At 38.5% G+C, this 21,214-nt stretch overlaps 1 protein-coding gene across 5 annotated transcripts in view; it reads left to right on the forward strand.

Annotated features, from left to right (window-relative positions):
- The window catches only part of PPP4R4 (protein phosphatase 4 regulatory subunit 4), a 102,976-nt gene that overhangs the window by 37,924 nt on the left and 43,838 nt on the right, over nt 1–21,214 (forward strand). For 4 of the 5 annotated variants that reach the window (XM_045451946.1, XM_045451947.1, XM_045451948.1 and 1 more), the window contains 3 exons: nt 17,299–17,446; nt 17,949–18,022; nt 20,544–20,650. In XM_045451946.1, the coding sequence (XP_045307902.1) occupies nt 17,299–17,446; nt 17,949–18,022; nt 20,544–20,650 (329 nt within the window). Of the gene's footprint in view, nt 1–13,953; nt 14,057–17,298; nt 17,447–17,948; nt 18,023–20,543; nt 20,651–21,214 lie in introns of all 5 variants that reach the window. The other variant, XM_045451949.1, reaches the window with a different exon arrangement.

A 21,214-nucleotide genomic window follows, 5' to 3' on the forward strand; every position in this document is an offset into this window, starting at 1 on the left:
AAGAACAATCATAGGAGACTATTTAATAGTGTGATCCTGACTTTATGTAAAACTAGTGAAGAATTAAGCATATTGGGCTTTATGAGAGCAATAATAATAATAATAATAATATTACTACTACTAATAATTAGTAATAATGGCACTCATTCATTCCCGAGTATCTCCTGAGTCCCTCCCATGTGCCAGGCACTGTTCTAAGGCCTGAGAAAATGGAGGTGAGCAAAACAGAGAACTCGCCCTCAAGGAAGTTACAGTCCAGAGTGGGGGAAACAGACATTAAACAAGTAAGTGACTATGAAAAACAGGGTAAAGGGACAGGATTACCTACTGTGCCTTGGGAGGTCAAAGCAAGCCTCTTTGAGGGGCTGAAAACCAAAGGGATCGGAGGAAGCAGCCATTTGAAGAGGCAGGAATGAATGGTCCAGGCGGAAGAGGCAGCAGATGGCCCTGAGATGAAGGAACTGGTTGGGGCTGGAAGAGGCACACGTGGTTGGAATGCAGTGGGCGATGGTGGGGTGTGACTTGAAAAGAGGTTAGAGAGATGGTCAGCAACCGAGCGCGTAAGAGATGTTCTTCCTTGGGACAGTGGAAGGCCATTGAGCAGAGCGGTGGCTTGTCCCATTTACATTTCACAGTGATCATTTTGATAATCGTGTGGAGAGTGGCTTGGAGCGGGAGAATGAGGACTGTATAGCACTGGTCCTCATGATAGGTGAAGGTGGCTTGGATTAGGCCAGCTAGCTGGGACAGAGGAGAGTAGTGGTGGTGTTTGAGACACAATGATTTAGGTAGAATGAACAGAACAGAACTTCCTAATGGGTTGGGTGTGGGAAGTGAGAGATACCTTCCGGATTTCTGGCTTGAGCATCTGTATGGTTCTGCTGGGTTTGCGTATCTCGGTTGGTCGTTCACTAAATCCACAGGGAAGAGTCATTTACATACTTACTAATATTAATCTATGAATGACTTACTTTTAGAGAATTTAAAGATAAGTACAATAAATATTCTGTGTAAGAAACTAATCATTCCTGAGATTGTTAGCACGTTTGCAACAATAGTATAAACTTTTAGAGCTCCCCCTTTACCTTATCTTTACCATAAAGAGCATCAGATACCGTGATAATGAAGATTTCTCTGGTCTTATTTAATATAACATTTTACCAATGATATTTTAATTTCTTTTTGTTGTATTGCATTTGCATGTCATCCTTACAATAATATATTAACTGCAAAATCGTTTTTAAAATAATTGCTCTTTTCACTGTCTTAGGGATGAAGGTAGGTTAAAAATGGTAGAAATAGAATCAGATTTGAATTGAGCTGATCTGTAGTATTTTTACAGTTCGCTTTGTAAATTTTATCCAAAGCGTACAACAAATGATAATGCTATGAGGTTATTTATCTCAAGGTTAAATTTATGTATGTATGTATGTATTTATTTATGTAGGGATGTATGTTTATTTTGAGAGAGACTGAGACAGTGTGAGTGGGGGAGGGGCAGAAAGAGAGGGAGAGAGAATCCTAAGCAGGCTCTGCACTGTCAGTGGGGCTCGAACCCACAAAGCTGGGGGGATCATGACCTGAGCTGAAAAACCAAGAGTCAGATGCTTAACCGACTGAGCCACCCAGGCACCCCTCAAGGTTAAATTTAAGTAAGAATCCAGAAAGAAAGAGTATTTTGACTTCCAACTTAAATTTCCTAGATTGGAAACACTTTTAAATACAGTTGTTACAATATATTCACGTTATACGACTTAATTCCTAGGGTATCATCTTTTGAAAACCAGTAATTTTTGTCTGCGGTCTTTACTGATTAAGTCTTTTCCACAATAAATTGGGATCTATTTAAATGTTAGATTTCAATATTTGACTTAAACTTCTGGTTAGCTAGAAGTGAAAGAATTTGATTGTTAGGATACATTTCTAAAATGCTCTGGTCCTTTCTAAAATTAAAGTGGTAGTGATGTAATTGCCCCATATAATAATAATTACATGGGCTAATTACTAGTGACTCTTTTTATAATGAATTGTAAAAAATGCCTCTGCCTGTTGAGTTATTGAATTCTTTTGTTTTTCCACTCATTTGGGGACCCAAAAATCTACTGCATAACATTATATGTTAGAAAACGTGCAATATCAGGAACGAATAAAAATAAGTATAGCTAACATTTGCTGAAGTCTTACTGCGTGTCAGGCACTGTACTCTGTCAACACTTTGTGCATTTTTAGTTTTTTGATGACTCCTAGCAATTCTATAAGGATCACTTGATAGAAGAGGAAACTTTCACCTTACTTGACTAACTTGCAGAAGGTCACAGAGCTAGCACGTGGCATAATTGGGTTTGAACAGGAAGTCTGGCTGCTGAGTCCCCCCTCTTAACTGTTACACAACCTCCTCATTAGCTTATCATGATTGCAGCAGATATATAATATATAATTTTACTTCTCAAGCCTCAGTCCGCTCTCATCTGGTTACACATCAGCCTCCTTGCTGGACCTATTGTTTCTACTTTGCCCCCCCCAGCCACTCAGCCATAGAGGCTATTTATTTATTTATTTATTTATTTATTCTGGGAACAATCTACAATATTTTTTTGACAAACAGAATTACATATACAGTGTACCAACGTAATGATTTAATATATGTGTACATTGAGAAATGATTACCACAGTCAAGTTAATTAATACATCCATCATCTCACATAGTTATTTTTGTTTCTTCAGAGAGATCTTTTCAAAGCATCAATCATATCTTCTTGCATGAAAATTGCTTAAGTGGTGTGGTAGGCAGAATATAGCCTCCCAAAGAGATCAGGTCCTAATCCCTGGGACCTAAAAGTGTTCTCTTATTTGGAAAAAGAGTTTTTGCAGATGTAGTTAAGCATCTTGAGATAGGGACATTATCCTGGATTATCTGGGTAGGTCCTAAATGTCGTCACATGTATCCTTGTAAGAGGAAAGCAGAGGTGGATTTGACCCAGACACGCAGAAGGCCATGTGAAGGAGGCGGAGACTGGAGGGATGTGGCCACAAGCCAAGGAATACCGGCAACTACCGGAGGCTGGAAGAGGCAAGGAATGGATTCTACCCTAGTGCCTCCAGAAGGAGCGTGGCCTTGCCAACATTTTGATTCTGGTTAAATAACACTGATTTAGGACCTTTGGCCTTCCGAACTGTGAGAGAATACATTTCTGTTGTTTTAAGCCACCCAGTTTGTTGTAATTTATTACAGCAGCCACAAGAAACTAATAAAAGTAACTTCTCACTTCAGGTTAGAATAAAACTCCTTACCATTCCATAAAATGATCCTGTCTAGCTTTCTTTTCTTTCTTCCTTTTCTTTTTTATTTTTTTAACGTTTATTTATTTTTGAGACAGAGAGAGACAGAGCATGAACGGGGGAGGGTCAGAGAGAGAGGGAGACACAGAATCGGAAACAGGCTCCAGGCTCTGAGCTGTCAGCACAGAGCCCGACACGGGGCTCGAACTCACGGACCGCGAGATCATGACTGGAGCCGAAGTCGGACGCTTAACTGACTGAGCCATCCAGGCGCCCCGATCCCATCTAGCTTTCTGAACTCATCACCTGCCTTTCTTTTCTCTTTCTTCCTTTAAGGGTGGAAACTTTGACAGTCTGATTTATCATGGTACCCCCAGAACCTGCAACAGTGCTTGGCAAACTAATAGGCACCCAACAGTGATTTAAAAATGAGCATTGATTGAACTTCATATTCGGAGACTGTAAGTGCCTGCCTGAAAGACCAATGATATATTGGCCTGATCCACTGATGGCATTCTTGGATGAGAAGTAAAAACAGACTGTCAGTGGAATGGTATGATGCTGCTTTGTGGTCCTGGAGAGAGCTTTTTTGGGGGAGTGGGAGAGAGATGCATAGTAATGAAAGGATAAAAAAAGACGTAATTAATCAGTATGAAATTTAGTCATTTGAGATTAGCAGATGTGGTCTACCAATCTGATTCTCGAAAGATTTATTAGTTTTACTGTTATTTTACATGACATTATTTTCATTAATGGAAATAATAGAAAAAATACAAGTTTCTGCCAATGTGATTATTATTTTATATCTACTGAATATAGGTAGATTTAAATTTTGTTTTAATGTTTATTTATTTTTGAAGGAGAGAGACAGAGCACGAGTGGGGTAGGGGCAGACAGAGAGGGGACACAGAATCTGAAGCAGGCTCCAGGCTCTGAGCTGTCAGCACAGAGCCCGACGTGGGTCTCAAACTCAGGAACTGCGAAATCATGACCAGAGCCGAAGTTGGATGCTTAACCGACGGAGCCACCCAGGTGCCCCTGAATATAGGTAGATGTAAAAGAAAAAAAAAAAAAAGATTTCATTTTCAAAAATTTAAGTGAATCTTTTCTGTGTAAATATAGATGTATGTGAATAAAAAGCTTAGCTTTACTGGGGTCCCTGGGTGGCTCAGTCGGTTGAGCGTCCGACTTCAGCTCAGGTCATGATCTCACAGCTCGTGAGTTCGAGCTCCACATCGGGCTCTGTGCTGACAGCTCAGAGCCTGGAGCCTGCTTCGGATTCTGTGTCTCCCTCTCTCTCTGCCCCCAACCCACTCACATTCTGTCCCTGTCTCTTTCAAAAATAAATGAACATTAAAAAAAAAAAAAAAGCTTAGCTTTATCAAGTCTTATTTCAGGCGGTAGAGATGTGTGGATAGCCGATGATAATTAGAAGGAACACTTTCTGTGGGCCAGGCACTGTGCTTAATACTTTAGGCACATCCTTTTAAACGTCTTATAACAACTCTACATGATATATTTATTCTTATTTCACAGTTGAGAAAATGCAGGCTTAAAAGAGTCAACGTATGACTATGAATATTTTGTTGGGAGGTCTCTAGGAAGCATGAAATTACATAACTTATTTGTACAGTTCACCAAGAAAAAGAGAGTCGTAACTAAAGGTATTAAAGAGGATAAACAGATGATACAAGTTCCTTTTTTCTTTCATTTGCAGCTCGAAAGTAAAAGTACGGGTCTTCCTCACTGTAGGTCATGTTTTCTGAGATAAGTTAGAAGTTCCCTCCTGAGAAAAGCAAAAGGATTTTGTGCAAGCAACACGTTTATAAATAATCAGAACATGGTGTTCCAGATACCGTACAGGTCATAAAAAGCCCACTGTTAGTACTCTATTGACAGGCTAAGGATTTAGGGACACTCTAATGTGAAGAAAGAAAATGAAAGAATTCCTGTAATGGAAGCTGATGAAAAACAACCCATAAGGGTTAGAATTGACCTACCTAGGAGGTTTTATGGGTTAGGAAGCATAAAATTATATAATATTTTTTCTAATTCACTAAAAAAAAGAAAGAAAAAAAAGAGGCAATATTAACTAAAGGAATTAGGGAACATGAACATGATACAAATTACTTTTTCTTCTGTGGTTTGTAGTTCAAAAATAAAAGTACATTGACCCATATGCATTTTGAAAATAATATTTATGTTATGTCTTTTTATCTACTTATGCTTACAGACAAAACAGATTAACGTCATTAATTATTTTACAATAATTAAATTCAGTGGAAACATTTACTGAGTACATAGTTTTTCTGGGCATGCATAAAATGTTATATTAGCTAATATTCCGAATACCTGAAGATATTTCCTTTCAGTGAATTCTGTTGAAGACCAGTGTTCTCCCATGTGCTTCTTAGTCATTCATTTGTTATTTTTACCCTACCATAAAAATCAGCCAGAACTTTTGAAATTCTTAATTAGAAGATCCTTTATTTCTGTGATAGTGCAACCTCTGTTACTACTTGGATATGGTTTCTGATGTAAGGCATTTGAGTGATATGAAGGATCATTTTTAGACATTTTTGTTTACAGTCCTTGCAAAATTATAAAACAAGGCAGGTATTTCCATACTATACTATAATAAAGGTGTGTCATCTTTGATGTAAAGCTTTATGGATTAAGTAACCTTTTGGCAGTGATGAACTAAATATCCTAGAAATTTCTCAAATCAGAACATCTAGAAACTCTAAGGTACAGCAAGCATTCATTTAAATATTTAGGTAAGCTTATAAGAGAGGAAGGACTACTCAGGGCTCAAACACAAAAGCCGTCAGTTCCACTTGTACTTAGGGTGTGGAAGTGCGCAAGAAAGCATCACTCCTGCCCAACAACAATAGCTTAGTCACAGAGTCCATTCAGTCACCAGTTCTTTTGAACCTGTCGAAAGTGGTCACAAGGCAACCAAGAAAACCACATTCAGAAGAGCAGCAGCTCCTCTGAGAAAAGATGGGACACAGGGACACTGACTTTTGACTGACTATAGAAGAAGTGACCACCACATAAGGTTGTTAGAAAAAAAAAAATCAGCTGAAATTGTGACAGGTTTTGAAAGGTTGAGCGTGGGCAGCATATCAGTTTAGAATAACTTGGAGCTCCAGACACAAGGGAACTTTGCACCCACTTGCAGTCTCTTTTCCACAAGCCTCCTTGCCTTAGGGGTCAGGACAGGAGATTGGAGAGACTCTCCCTTGCTGATGCCAGTGTGGTGATGAATGGCTGCTGCTTGGGGAAGGGAACGGGAACACAACACTGCCCATTTCCTCAGGCTATCTGCATGGACACACAGAGAATTTCAGCAGAGATGGAAGCTATAAAATGATCAACTGGAAATGCTAGAAATAAAAAGGATGATGGAGCACCTGGCTGGCTTAGTCGGTGGAGCACGTGACTCCTGATCTCGAGGTTGTGAGTTCGAGCCCCATGTTGGGTGTAGAGATTACTTTAAAATCTTTATTTTTTAAAAAAAGATAACATCAGAGATGAAGCATTCCTTTGATGGGCTCATCAGCAGTTTGGACACAGATGGGGAAAGAATCAGTGAACTTGAAGGTAGAAATTATCCAAACTGAAACACAAAGATAGAACCAAGTAGAAAAAAACAAAACAAAACAGGAGAGAGCATCACATGGCTTTGAGATAATGTCAGGTGGTCTAATATATGTGCAATTGGAGTCTCAGAATGAGAAAAGAAGAACTATTTGAAGAAATAATAGTCAAGACTTTTCTGAAGTTAATAAACAACAAACCAAAGATCCAAAAGCCCAGAGAACCTGAAGCTGGATAAACACACACTCTACCACCACCATCACCACCACCAGGCGCATTGCGATCAAACTGCTGAAAGTAAAACATAACAATCTCGGGAGCAGCCAGAGATGAAAGAAACCTGACAAACAGAGGAACAAAGGTGAGAGTAAAGCAGACTTCTGGCCAGAAATAGTGCAGATTAGGGGACAATGGAGTGTTAGAAGTACTAAAAGCAAGAAAAAAAATGTCAATAAGAAATCTGTACCCCGTGAAAATACCTTTCAAGGATGAAAGCAAAATACTATTTAGGCAAAGAGAGATTGAAAAGATTCTTTGTACCAGACTTATTTTACAAGAAATGCTAAGGGAGATATTTGAGGCAGAAATGATGTGATAAGAGATGGACATTGGGTTTACATGAAGAAATAGAGTACCAGAAATGGTAAAAATTAGGGTAAATGTAAATGAAATAACAATTCCACACAGATTCATTTAGAAAATAGAGGAAGTAAGAACAAGTCATCTTATGAGGCCAGCATCACCCTGATACCCAAATGAGACACAGACATTACAAAACAAACAACTACAGATGCATATCCCTCATGAGCTTACATGAAAACATCTTCTGAAAACCAGTAAATCAAATCAAGCAACATATAAAAAAGGATAATCCATCATGACCAGTTGGAGTTTATTTCAGGAATTTAGGGTTTGTTAAACATTTAAAAACGAATCCATGTGAGTTATCCTATCAACAAACTAAAAAAAAGGAAAAAGAAAAAAAATAACACTACCTTTTAATCAACTCTGTAGATTTAGGAAAAATATTTGACAAAAGCTTAACAGTCATTCCTGAAAAACAAAACGAAGCTTAGCAAAACTTAGCAAACTTAGAGAGGAGCTTCCTTTGAAAAACACATAGGTAACATTATACTTAAAGGTGAAAGACTGAATGCTTTCCCCTAAGTTCAGGAACAAGCCAAGAGTGTCCACTAATACTACCTTGTTCAGCATTATACTGAACGTTTTAGCCAATGCAGTATGGCAACAAAATTAATGAAAGGCATTCACTTGCAGAGAAAGAAAGAAGTAATTGTGTGTTTTTTTTTTTTTTTTTTTTTGTCAGATAACATTATTATCTATGCTGGAATCTACATAAGAAAAATAATGGAATTACTAAGTAAATATAGAAAGGCTGGAGGATATAAGATCAATATACAAGTCAATTGTATTTCTATATTAGCAGCAAACAATGGACATTGAAGTTTTTCTTAAACTATCACAGTAGCATTGAAATATGTAATTCTTGGGGTTCAATCTGATAAATGATATGTAAGGTCTGTATACTGAAAACTGTAGAACATTGCTGAGAGAAATAATATGAGAACTAAGTGAATGCAAAGGTATACCATGTTCATGGATCAGAAGACTCTATACTGTTATGATGTCAGTTCTTCCCATATCAATCTATATATTTAATGTAAAATAATAAAAATTCCACCATGTTAGGTTTTTGTTTTTATTCCTTTATTTTTGATAGGAAATGACCAGCTAATTCTAAGATTCATATGAAAATATAAAAGACCAAAAATAGCCAAAACAACTTTGAAAAAGAAAAGCAAAGTTGGAGGATTTTTTGCTACCTGATTTTGAGACCTAATATACAGCTGCAGCAATTAAGACTATGTCATATTTATATAAAGACAAATCAGTGGGACATATACGAGGAAAAATAAGTCTTTTATATACATTGCCGGTTGATTTCAGCATAAGAGCAAAGGCAGTTCTGTGTAGAGAGGATAGTCTTTTCAACAAATGGTACTGGGTTAATTGGGAAAAAAGTCCATACTTCATACCATACACAAAAATTAACTCAAAATAGATTGTAAACCTGTTAAAAACTAAAATTATAAAACTTCTAGAAGAAAATGAGAAAATCTTTGTGACCTTGGGTCAGAGGTTTCTAACATATGACACCAAGGCATGATCCATAGAAGAAAAAAATTGGTATTTGACCTCATGAAAATTTTAAGCTTTAGCTCTTCAGAAGACACTGTTAGAGAATGAAAAGAGAAGACCTAGAATGGGAGAAAATACTCGTGGAGCACATATATGATGAAGGACATGCATTCAGAATATGTAAACAGGTCTCCAAACTCAAGAATAAGGGAGAAAAAAAAAAAACAATTTTAAGAAATGGGCAACAATTTGAACAGCTGCTTCACTAAAGAAGATTTGTGGATGTCCAGTATGTATAAGAAAAGATGCTTAGTATCATTAGTCATTAGATACATACAAATAAGGCTATACACTTGTCAGAATATTTGCATTAAAAAACCCTGACCATTATCTTTTCAGATATTTTTCTAATGTGCTTCTTCCTAATCCTCTGTTTTTCTTCTAGGACTCTAATTTCACATATATTAGACCTTTTAATGTTTAATCTTCTATGTCTTTTCCCTTATTTTCTCTTTGTGACTCATTTTGAGTGATTTATCCTGATCATATTACAGTTTACCAATTCATTTATGTCTAATTTTGTCGCAGACCAAGAGTGTGGAGTTTTCTCTTGTCCAGCAAGAGAGTGGATGCAGAATTGAATACTAGAGAGGCTAATGTCCGGGAGGAGACAAGAGCCCTGAACAGGGGTTTCCTCTCCATATTTATTGAGCTCTCAGGATCTTACACACGTGGTGAACGTGGAGAAACCAGTCAGACAGTAACTTGTGTAAGAAGCAAAGGCTTTGGGGGGTGGGGGCAAGTGGAGTTTGTGATCAAAGCACAATAGCATATTGGCGCCAGATGGAAAGGAATTTCCTGCAGGTGATATAACAAGTTACTCATTGTAGTGATCTCATTGTAGTGTGTCTTGCTAACTGACCTTGGGTGCATTTGCCCGGTGGTGGAGGCTTTCCACCCTAAGCTTTTTAAACCTGTTTCCCCACATAATCTGATTTTGATTATCTTACTTTTCTGGTCTGGAATTTCTAATCTTTTTTTGAAAATCTACCACGTCCCCTTGAACCAGGTATGCATCAGATCGCACCAATACCCGGAGCGTGGTGCATTTCTGTTTTATATTGCTTCTGCTAGATCTCACTCGTAATTTCTTATCTCTTCATGTGCCTGCATATTATTGATTGTATGTTTGACCTTGTATTTGGTAAATTATTTGTAGAAATAGATTGAGCCTTAGGGTGGTCTCTTCCTCTAGAAAGGAATGTGTTTTCTTCTGGGAGCCACTTAACTGCACTGGCAGTAAAGCCTCAGTTAATCCAGTTTCAGGTACTGGATGTTGTGAAGCCGGGCTGCTCCTCTGGCAAAAGCCAGTCGGCTTCAGGATCACCCTTATCCTGTCCCAGGGGTCTTACTGGGGACCCTCTGCAAGACTGTCAAAAAAAAAGTCACTTAAGCTGTCAGCCTCTCAGGAGTCTTTTCTAGAATTAGCAGATGGCCTCAGAGGAAAAAGAGGCCCCAGATTACATGCTTACCTTTCTGGAATGCCTTTGTCTCTTAGATCTTGGATGGGTAATTAATCTAGTAATGAACAATGTAGGACGGGTAATTATTTAGTTTTGGATGGGTAGCCTTGTTAGTTTCCATATGCTCTTACACAGATGACTTTTGTATTTTGTCCGGTTTTGTAAATTCTCCCCATCAGGAGAGCTGATTAGGATTATCTAGTCTTCCGTTACTGAGAGGGTAAGTTCCCTTTCCTTTTATTTTATTCTTGGTTTAATCTTGGAATGATTTTAGCCCAAAATGCATATACCCCTTCACCGTGGCCTACCATCACCCTTATCCCCACACAAAACAACTGATTGTTTTCTACTCATGTATTAGGAATAATTTAGCATTTTAAATTAAATATTCTGCCAAAACATTTGTGATAGATGTCTTCCTTTAAAACTTTGAGTTCTTCAACTCCCTTATTTTGTTGGGGTAATATTACGTTTACGGTGGCAGATTGCCACTTTTGATCTGTTTTCTGTGTAGGCCATTTCATCTACACCCAGGTCTTTATATATTATCTATATAAATTGCATGTATTCTATGTAAGTTTTCTTATTTACAGCATGCCTTCTCAGAGCATCAGATCCGTGTGTACAGTTTTCTGTTTGTAATCTCCACTGGGATGCCGCAAAGGCCTCTCAGGGTTTACAAGTCCAAAACTCAGTCCTGCTATTTCCCCTCGACACCTCAGGTTCCTTTAGTGTTCCCCTGTCCTAATGTGTAGCACTATCATCCACTTGGTTTCCAAGGCAGGATGTGGGGAGTCCTCCTTGATCCCATCTCTTCTTTTGCTCCTCGCTTATGCAGTCCTGTTTATGTCATGTCTTAAATATGTTTTGAATCCACCCACCTCTCTCCAACCACACCCCCTTCACCCTAGTCCTGGCTACCGTGAGGGTTTGCTCAGATGAGGGTCATGGTTTTCCAAGTGGTCCCTTCCCACTACCTCCCTCCCGTTCCACCCACCTCTCTATTCTCTGATTCACTTTCATCGTAGTGGTCTGCATGCTGTTTCAAAGCATTTAAGACTAAGATTTGAGTGTTCTCTTACTGAGTGCATCTGAGGCCCTGCGTAATTGGGGTTCTTTCTGTTTTCCCCAGCCTCGGCCCCTCCTCTCGCGGTGTGCTCTAGTCTCACTGGCCTTTTGGTTCCCGAGTCTGCCAGGCTCCTTCTTATTTCTCAGTGCCAGAAGCGCTTGCCCTCGTACTCTTCGTGCTTATCCAGCTTTTGTCTTGTTATCTCTTTCTCTTTGCGCAGGCTGGGTGTCACTTTTCCGTGATCCTGTCTCCTTGGGAGAGATCAGGTCCCCTGTCAGGTGTTCTTATGCCATCTGCGCTTCTCATCCTTGGTTCCTACTACAGTCTTAACTGTGGCACTAACAGGTGCACTGCTAGTCCTGCTCATTGCTAAGGCTCTAGAACCTGGCACAGCCTTGAATGTAACTAAACATTTATTGAATGTTTAAATATATGGAAGCAACAGGGGTCCCTCAAAGGTAGGGAACAATGTTTGACTTTTCTCCAGCTTCCCAGTACACTTAGTATGATGCTTAATTAATAAATAGCTGTGAATGAAATTAAAATTAAATTATCAAAATTAGATCTTCATTGGGCTGCTTTAGACAGAGATTAGAAGGGACTAGATTAGGACAGACTGACTAGAAAGAAAGCCCAATTTCCACTTGGTTATAGACATTTGGTGTGCTTTCCAACGCTGATTGCCCCTCCAAGAAAACAGTTTATCATTTTATCAAAATGTGTTCAACTAATTAAATATGGCTACAATGGATCGTTTGATATGGTTACTTTCAGTGCTGTATCGAGCAGATAGATGTTTCTTTGATAAGCATATCTTTTCTTTGCAGTGTTACATATATAGCTTTTTATTTACATTCTCGGCCTAAATCATGAGATTACATGACTCTAACATATTATATGTCAAAATGACTGGGCGGAGTAGTCTAATTAGAAGCTCAGTTTCAAAACCATTGTCTTGAAATGTATTTATTTGTTTGGTGTTGTCATGGTTTTGTTTTGTTTTGTTTTTTTTAAATTTTTTTTTAACGTTTATTAATTTTTGAGACACAGAGAGACAGAGCACGAATGGGGGAGGGTCAGAGAGAGGGAGACACAGAATCTGAAACAGGCTCCAGGCTCTGAGCTGTCAGCACAGAGCCCGATGTGGGGCTCAAACTCACGGACTGCAAGATCATGACCTGAGCCGAAGTCGGCTGCTTAACCGACTGAGCCACCCAGGCGCCCCGGTGTTGTCATGATTTTGCATGGAAGGACACTTCATTGCACATCTACAGTAGTGGTATGATAGTTACCATTGGTATTTCCTTTATGGAAAGAGATCTTTGGGATATTGTTATGTGTACCTCCTCATGAACCTTGCTAATCACTGAAACACAGATTTAAAGAAGGATAAAAGACATCCCTTTTGTTCTTGTTCCTGTCTCCACTTTATTTTCCCCCTTTCCCTCTCGGATTTTGACTTTCAGGATTCCCAACTAGTTCTCCTCACCCTTTATTTTAGTGTAGAGCCTGGCGGTCAGCGATAGGGGAAACAAATGAGGTATAGTGAATTGTTAAAGTATCTGAGTTGGTATGTTCCAGTTATTCACACTTAACTCAGCTTTAAAGTCTTATAAACGTCACCATTTTTATAGTGAAAAGAGCTGCTTACCGTTACTGTTAGTCACTGAAAATTCTCACAGTTGTGACCCTCGGAACCCCAGATATTTTATGTGTCCTAGGTCTTCAATGTTTTAATATTTAAATCCCTATTATTTAACTTCAAAATGATCAGTGATAGTCTCTCTACAAATCTACAAAGATATTTGTAATTTTAGTTCTCCTTTACCTTTAGCCAGTGCCATTTGTGGTAAATATGTTTACCAGTTTAATTCAGTAAGTTTAGTTTCCAAATGTGTGAATCCAAAATATTTTGTTCTTTGGAATAAGCCAGTGATTTGTGTAATGCTTCTCTGTGTTGTATATAATAAAGAGCAATATCTTTTGAGGTATACCATGTGGGCTTATTGGAGACAGAGCAGTTTCCCCCTAGGCCAGGACCGTAACGTGTCGTACAAAACGCTTTCTCGTACCGTTGATGCTAACCAAAGAGAGGACTAAAGTTCATGCTAACTTGAGCAGAGAAGTGTCTAGTACATTTTCCTTCCTTAAGCGGGAATAGTTTTTTAAACTTGGAAATGTACCATTAACTCGTTTATAAAATGTCTCATTTCGTTTTTGAGGAATTCAAGTTGGAATGCCAGCCATACAGTAGCATATAAGAGGAACGTAACTGCCACTAAGGCATTCACTTAAGCAATAGAGGAATTTACTTTTCAGTGTCTTCCAAGGTCCATGAGGATGCACACTTATTTACCCAGAGAGTATGGATCTCACTATGTTTGTCCAGAGGGTGTGACTCTGTGGAGGAGAACACTTACTGGTAAGTATCAAATGCTTATTGTATTATGTTTCAGAAAAATATGCTTAGGAGTCAGTTGATTTTTAGCAGTGATAAAATCTCTTAGTCTGTGCTGGTTTCTTAACAGTGGACAGTCCCAGATGTTGAAGTCAGCACAACAAGAGAAACACCCAAATCCTGATAAGACTTGAGGATTTTTCGAAAGTTAAATGCAAAATAGTTGGGGCAAATGTTGCTGCGGGAGTCAAGACTAAGTAATACAGTAAGAAGATACGAAGTTGGAGAGCTTCCCGCGTTCTTCTTTTGCATAAAGTTTGCATACGTACAAAACCCAAGACTCTAATGACTTTAAGAGGGGGCAGGATGACATCTCTTGGAACTTAAAACAGCAGACTCATGTGAACCGGAATGAACATGGTGGCCCTCACAATACATATTGATATTTCCTTGCAAAGTAGTTTCTGTTGCTAAATAAAAGCCGTGCGTTCTGAAACCTGTAAGTGATGTATACCGGCCACGTCAAATCTTGTAAGAGTGTTTTTACCGGCCACGTCAAATCTTGTAAGAGTGTTTTCCAAATCCAAAATAGTTAGTGTGGAACACGTGTTTGTTTTGGAAACAGTAAAACGAGGGGATATGGGAGGGCTGATTTCAGAGACCAGTCGCTGCTTTTGCTTTACGCCTTATCATTCCCTCTCTTATTCTTTTAGCCAAGAACTCTTAAGATACATAATTGACTATTGGCTGCGGAAACTTGTAAAATAACATTTGTGTGTGTGATACAAAAGTTTGAACGTGCCGTAGGTTTTGTGGGAATTAACCATACCGTTTGAACGTTTGCCACAGTGAAGCCGCTGCCAGGTTTCCCACACTCCCACATGAAGGTTCGGGATTGATTTGAGCCGATGAATGGGATGATGAATGGAAGTGCAGAGTCCATGAGGAAGAGTTGAGTACTTAGCTTTGGCATCAGGCAGAAAAGGAAGGGTTAAGTCTTACAGGTGCCGATCGCTAGCTTGCTGGCCCTCGGCAGGGTACTTGACGACTCTGAGTCGGTTTCTTCTGCTGTAGGATGACATGTTATCTCCCAGAACGATTACTGGCCGTGGTCCCACCATGTGAATCGAGAAGGCTGGATATTTGGTCTGCATCCTGGTTGCACAGATGCTGGGGGAGAAGATGACAGGAACATCCCCTTATGAACAGGATGGAGGGTTGAGAATGCATTTCTAGTGATCTGTTTTTGCTTTGCCTTGTGTCTAATTCTGCCAATCCCTAATCTTTAGGACTCACCTCAGCATCTCTTGAAGTCATCCTTTAGGAGATGTGGAAAATGTGTGTGAAAGGACAGAGCGCCAAGAGCAGAAACTTTAGGTGAAAGGGTAAGGGATACTCAGTCACCTGGCAGTCGCTTCCTGAATGCCTGCTGTGTGCTAGGAGGTGGGGTGCAGCGGTGAGCGCAACAGCCAGAAACTCTTGCAGTCCTGCAGCTTGTATTCAGGTGTGGGAGACGGACCACAAGCATATGAGCATGTTGGACAGTGGAGATGATAGACCTATAATATAAAGGAGGTGATGAGAGCTTGAGCGAGGGAGTGGCTCTCAGTATGAAATCAGGTCTTCAGGGAGGAGCTCCTTGGAAAGGTGATACTTGAATAGAGGCTCAAGAGAGATCAGGGAGCCAGTCATGTGGAAGGTCTGGGAAAAGTGGCCAGTGGGAACAGATCTGGGAAGTCATTGAAAGGACTGACTTTTGCTTTGAGTGGGATGGAAGCCACTGGGGAGTTTGAGCTGCTAAGTGACGTGATCGGACTTGTGTTTTATAAGAATCTCTCAGGTTATTGTGTAGAGACTAGACAGTAGAGTTGCCATGATGGCATCCGGGACTAGTTAACAGGTTCCTGGGGTAACTCAGGCTGGAGGTGATGGTGGAAAGTGGTCAGACTCTGTGTCAGGATTGGTTGGCCATCTGTGGTGAGTGAGAGGCTGAGAGGGGCTAAGGGCCGGCCCCAGAGTTTTGGGGCCGGCGACCAGAAGGGAAGAGTTGTCACTCACTGTTTGTGGAGGTAAAGATGGGAGGAGGAACAGGTTTGGGGGGAGAGATCAGTTCAGATGTGGACAAGATGAGATTCCTATTAGGTGGCCTCATGTAGAGGAGCCCCGTGGATGGCCAGTGGTCATGACTTAAATGCCCAGTGTGCACAAGTTGGTAAGTCGTGCAAGCTCTGTTTAAATGATTTAAATCTCTGAGAAGATGGTACTAGAATTCACATTTTCTAGATTAGGAAATAATACGGAAAGATCAATTTTCTTAAGGTCACAGATAGGAAACCTTGTTGTTCCTATCTGTTCCACGTTATTCTACAAACTTTACTATGTTAGTTATAAAGTAGGCATTTAAGGGAAATTCCCATAATTGACATAACTGATTAAGCAGCAAAGTAATGCTTTTAGCTAACACACACACACACACACACACACACACACACACACACACACGAGCTCTCTCTCTCTCTCTCTCTCTCTCATGGAGAAGTAGAGGTAGTATCTTTGATGAGGTTTAAATGAAAGTTTGTTTTTGTTTTTTTTTGTTTTTACTTTTTGATGTGTTGAAAATTAGTATCTCATGTAGTCTTTAACTTTGAACATATGTTACAATTTTTTTTTTAAGGAGTGGCTATGGATATAATTAATTTTTAGAAACATTCTTCTATTTAAAAAATTCCTTCTTTTAAAAAGAGTTTACTTCATGGTAATTTATAATCTTGTCAGTTATCTAAAGGGGAAGACACATTTACACAATCTTAAGTGTATTCCTTTTTTATAGTAGAATGTTTAATGTTTATTTTTTGAAATAGAAATACAGGTAATGAAAACCCTTGACCTTTGACATTCCTATTCTAGGTATGATGGTGAACTGTACAATGCAATGCAAAAATAGAAATTGAAATCTATCAAAAATCCCTATTCCATTATTAAAAGGTTTATATATATTTATAATTTTCATTTAAAAAAAACAACGGAATGTTATTTTGTGAGTGCCTACAACATTTAAGCTTTTTGATGGTCTAATGAGTTAAACAGTAAGGAGCAGATTCATAATAGTTTTCTTAAAGTAATAAGAGGAAGTGCATATCCTTAAAGGTCAGATATAGTTATTTTGTGGAATCTGACTGTGTTTGGTTTCTATGACGTTGGATTTTTAAAAATTAGAGTTTCTGATCTCGCCTCTGTGTAATAGCGAACTCTTTCTGATTACACAGGAAGTCCTGCATGTGGCGGGAGTGGAAATGCAGTTAACGGCTGCGGTGTCGTTCCGGACCATTCTACAGGAAGAATCAGTGTCAATTCATACATATGCCCACTCCTTCCTCCAAGTCATTCTGCTACATCTGGAGCACAGGGATGCAGGTCAGCAGCCTGGCTTGTTAGTTCTGTGCTTACTGTTTCCTGGAGGTGGCCGTAAGGCCTTTGGGATCTCGTTAGCCTGATGAGCCTAAGTGAATGAGGCTGTCCTGCCCAAGATTTGACCATGAGTATGACTAAAAATAGCCATGGCTGTTTCCTTACAAACCCCGCAAAGTTTAGGATCCTAGAAAGCTGAAGTCGCATTAATTTATCTTATGATCTGTACTTACCTCTTAGAATTTTTGAATTTTACAATATTTATGTTTGTGTTATTGTACAGCAAAAATGACACATTTTGGCTGAAGGGTATTCCCTCCCCCATATTATTTTTAAAGATCTAAATGTTTTCTAGATGTTGGCTAAAGCAAAAAAGAAAATAGAGGAACTTCTTAAAATAGTAATAAAAATAATTATACCCCATTTTATTAAATAGTGCTGTCACTTGATGGCTGAGTTAAAACTAATTTGTGAGACTTTTTTTTTTCTTTTTCCTTGTGTCAATCAGGTGTCAGCAATGCATGGTTGGAAACTCTTCTCTCTGTAATAGAAGTATTGCCCAAAGAAACCCTAAAACATGAGGTAATGCAATACACACACACACACACACACACACACACACACACACACACACATTTTGGTAAGTGCTATTAAGTAAGTCACTCCAGGGGTTTTGTTTTTGTTTTTACTGAAAAGTGGTATTTAAAAAAAAGAATAAGGTCATTTCCCACTCTGAAAGCAACACATGTTCATTATAGAAAGTATGAGCAGCACAGAAAGTAATAGGAAGAAAAATCGTGGTTCTGTACTTAGCCAAAATCTGAAAAATCATTTCAGACTTTTTCCCTGTATATGTTTTTTGTTTGCCATGTTCATAATCATGTTGAATGTATATGTGGTTGTTTTTCACTTAGGATTATTTTCCTATGTTATGTTAAACTCATTTGGTAGTAGCTACAAAATATTTTACTTGTTAAACATTTAAACCTGTTTTCAGTATTTTATTAATAAAATGAGGCATTAGTAAACATCTCTGTAGAGCTTTTTCTGTTTTTCAGATAATTGTCTTTAAAAAAATTTTTTTTTATGTTTGTTTTTGAGACAGAGACAGAGCACGAACAGGGGAGGGGCAGAGAGGGGGGCACAGAATCCAAAGCAGGCCCCAGGTTCCGAGCTGTCAGCACAGAGCCCGACGCAGGGCTCAAATTCACAAGCTGTGAGATCATGACCTGAGCCGAAGTAGGACACTTAACCGACTGAGCCACCCAGGCGCCCCTCAGATAATTTTCTTAACTGTAGCTTCCAAAAAAGTGGAATTACTGGGTCAGAGGGCATTCAGATTCTTAAGGCTCTTACTGCAATATGTGAAAATGCCTGTCTCTGGACTGTTCTTACCAATAGCATTCCAGTGTAACTTGATGAGCCAAAAAATGGGATTATATTTTAATTTGAATTTTTTTTTATTATTGCGCTGTTGAATATTTTCTCATATGTTTATATCAGTTCTATTCTTTTGGAATTGTCTGGTCATATCATTTGATCACTATTTATATGTACTATTTTTCAAGGTTGCCAATCCTTTGTTATGTTTGTTGCAAATATTGTTACTAGTTTGTTTGCTTTTTAATTTTTAACATTATTTAATATGTTCTCATCTCAAAGTTCTAGTAAATTAAAATGGGAGAATAAGAAAGTTAGAAAGTAAATTTATTCTGTAATGAAATGATTTTTCACTCTTTGAACATCATCCTTAGATTCTTTTCAAATATGTCCTGGTTGAAAAAAGTAGCTCTCCGTTGAGGAAATGTCCTCTGTGTATTTCATGAAGTGTTTTCGTCCTTCCTTTGCTCTCGTACAATTTGCGGTCCTATCTCAGTGCCAAAACACTAGCTTGAAAATGGGAAGATTTACCCCATTATGAGGATGTTTGTATACTTAGTGCCAAACATCTCGGTGATTAACAGATATTTAAATGTCGAACGTAATGTTGACATTTGTTGCTTCTATTTTTTGAAGAGTGCTATGTAGTAGAATGCAGTTTTTACTCCCGAATGCCATATGTTATTTTATGTGATGTTTACGATTTTAAGCATGCAGTTTATTTTGTTTCATTCAGCATTTCTGGCTTCTTTGTGGAGAGGAAAAAAACCAGTTGACCTTTTTATTAGAGTCATGGAGTTTCAGAACTTGGAGGGACCTTAGGGTGACAGTTTAATTTCCATTTTAAGTAGATGAGAAATCTTGGGATGAGAAATAAGAAACAGCAAGATTACTTGGACAGATTAAGAGTAGGGGCCAGAATCAGGATCTGATCTTCATAGTTCTTTATAATGTGTCATGCTGTTGAGTTTTTGGGTGCCCGGTGTGTACGCAATACAATATCACACTTGGGTTACTGCAGATGTCAGAATTACTTAATAGAATCTATTTGAAGCTATAATGTTTTGTATCCCTTTAGGGTAAATATAAAAATTAATCTGTATGGAACACAAATTTCAGGCTGTCTGGTAATTTGCTTATTTTTCTTTTGAAGATGTGCATTTCAGTAATTACACTTTATGTGTACACAGATCATTACAGAATTCATCATAAGCTTTAATTCAGGTTTTGTGTACCTGCTTGTTGTTGTTTTTTAATTTTTTTTTTAACGTTTTTATTTATTTTTGAAAGAGAGAGACAGAGCATGAGCGGATGAGGGGCAGAGAGAGAGGGAGACAACAGAATCTGAAGCAGGCTCCAGGCTCTGAGCTGTCAGTACAGAGCCCGGTGCAGGGTTCCAACCCACAAACCATGAGATCATGACCTGAGCCGAGGTCCGACGCTTGACTGACTAAGCCACCCAGGCACCCCTCCCCGTTCCCCACCCCCCCCCCCCCCCCCGCCCCAGCCTGGTTGTTTTTTAATTATGTAATTTATCATCATCTTCCCTTTAATAACGCAGAAGGTCAACAAGGTGATTCTGGTTATGAGACACCTCAAATTATAACTCAGGTTTCTTAAAAACACTTAGGATCTTAAAATATTCCTTGAGGAAAATAGCTGACATTAGTGGCAAGAATATATAAAACTTTGTGAATTTGTTCTCTAAATATTTTCTCTTTAGATTTTGAACCCACTTGTTTCCAAGGCACAACTTTCCCAAACTGTCCAGTCTCGTTTAGTTAGTTGTAAAATTTTAGGAAAAATGACCAACAAATTTGATGCCCATACGTGAGTATTTGTATACAATTTTTTTGTCTACTTTATTCAATTAAATCGATTTAAAATGTATGATGGTCGTGTGATTTACTATTATATTAGACTTACATTATGTTATTCCATACTACATACAAGTTTAGCTGTTTTAACTCTGTAGAATTCTTATAGTCTACTTAGTCTACTATTCAGATGCATTTCTTCTGATCTCATGGCTCTTCAAATCAACACGGTTAACTTTTCCTATTTCTCATCTTAGCCTTCTCTGTCACACACTGAGTGTAGTTTTGAGCATAAAATGGTATTATTCTATAGACGTCAAAAACTGTCCAACCGTACATAAAGATAAGACTTTCTGATTTCTTCCATTATTGTTATAAATTCATTATTTTGGATAATTTCTCTTATTTTGAGGCTTTATGGGGAATGTTTATAATGTATATGCTCCTCTCTGCCCAGATGATAAATAACCAAGTGGAAAGATTGGAATGTTATATAATTATGGCACAGAATAAAATACAAAGTTGAAGAGTATTTTGGTAGATAGTTGCTAGATATTCCACTTGCCTGTGTAACCTT

Source organism: Leopardus geoffroyi, chromosome B3 (genome assembly GCF_018350155.1).
Source record: "Leopardus geoffroyi isolate Oge1 chromosome B3, O.geoffroyi_Oge1_pat1.0, whole genome shotgun sequence".
In the NCBI taxonomy this organism is placed as follows: Eukaryota; Metazoa; Chordata; class Mammalia; order Carnivora; family Felidae; genus Leopardus; species Leopardus geoffroyi.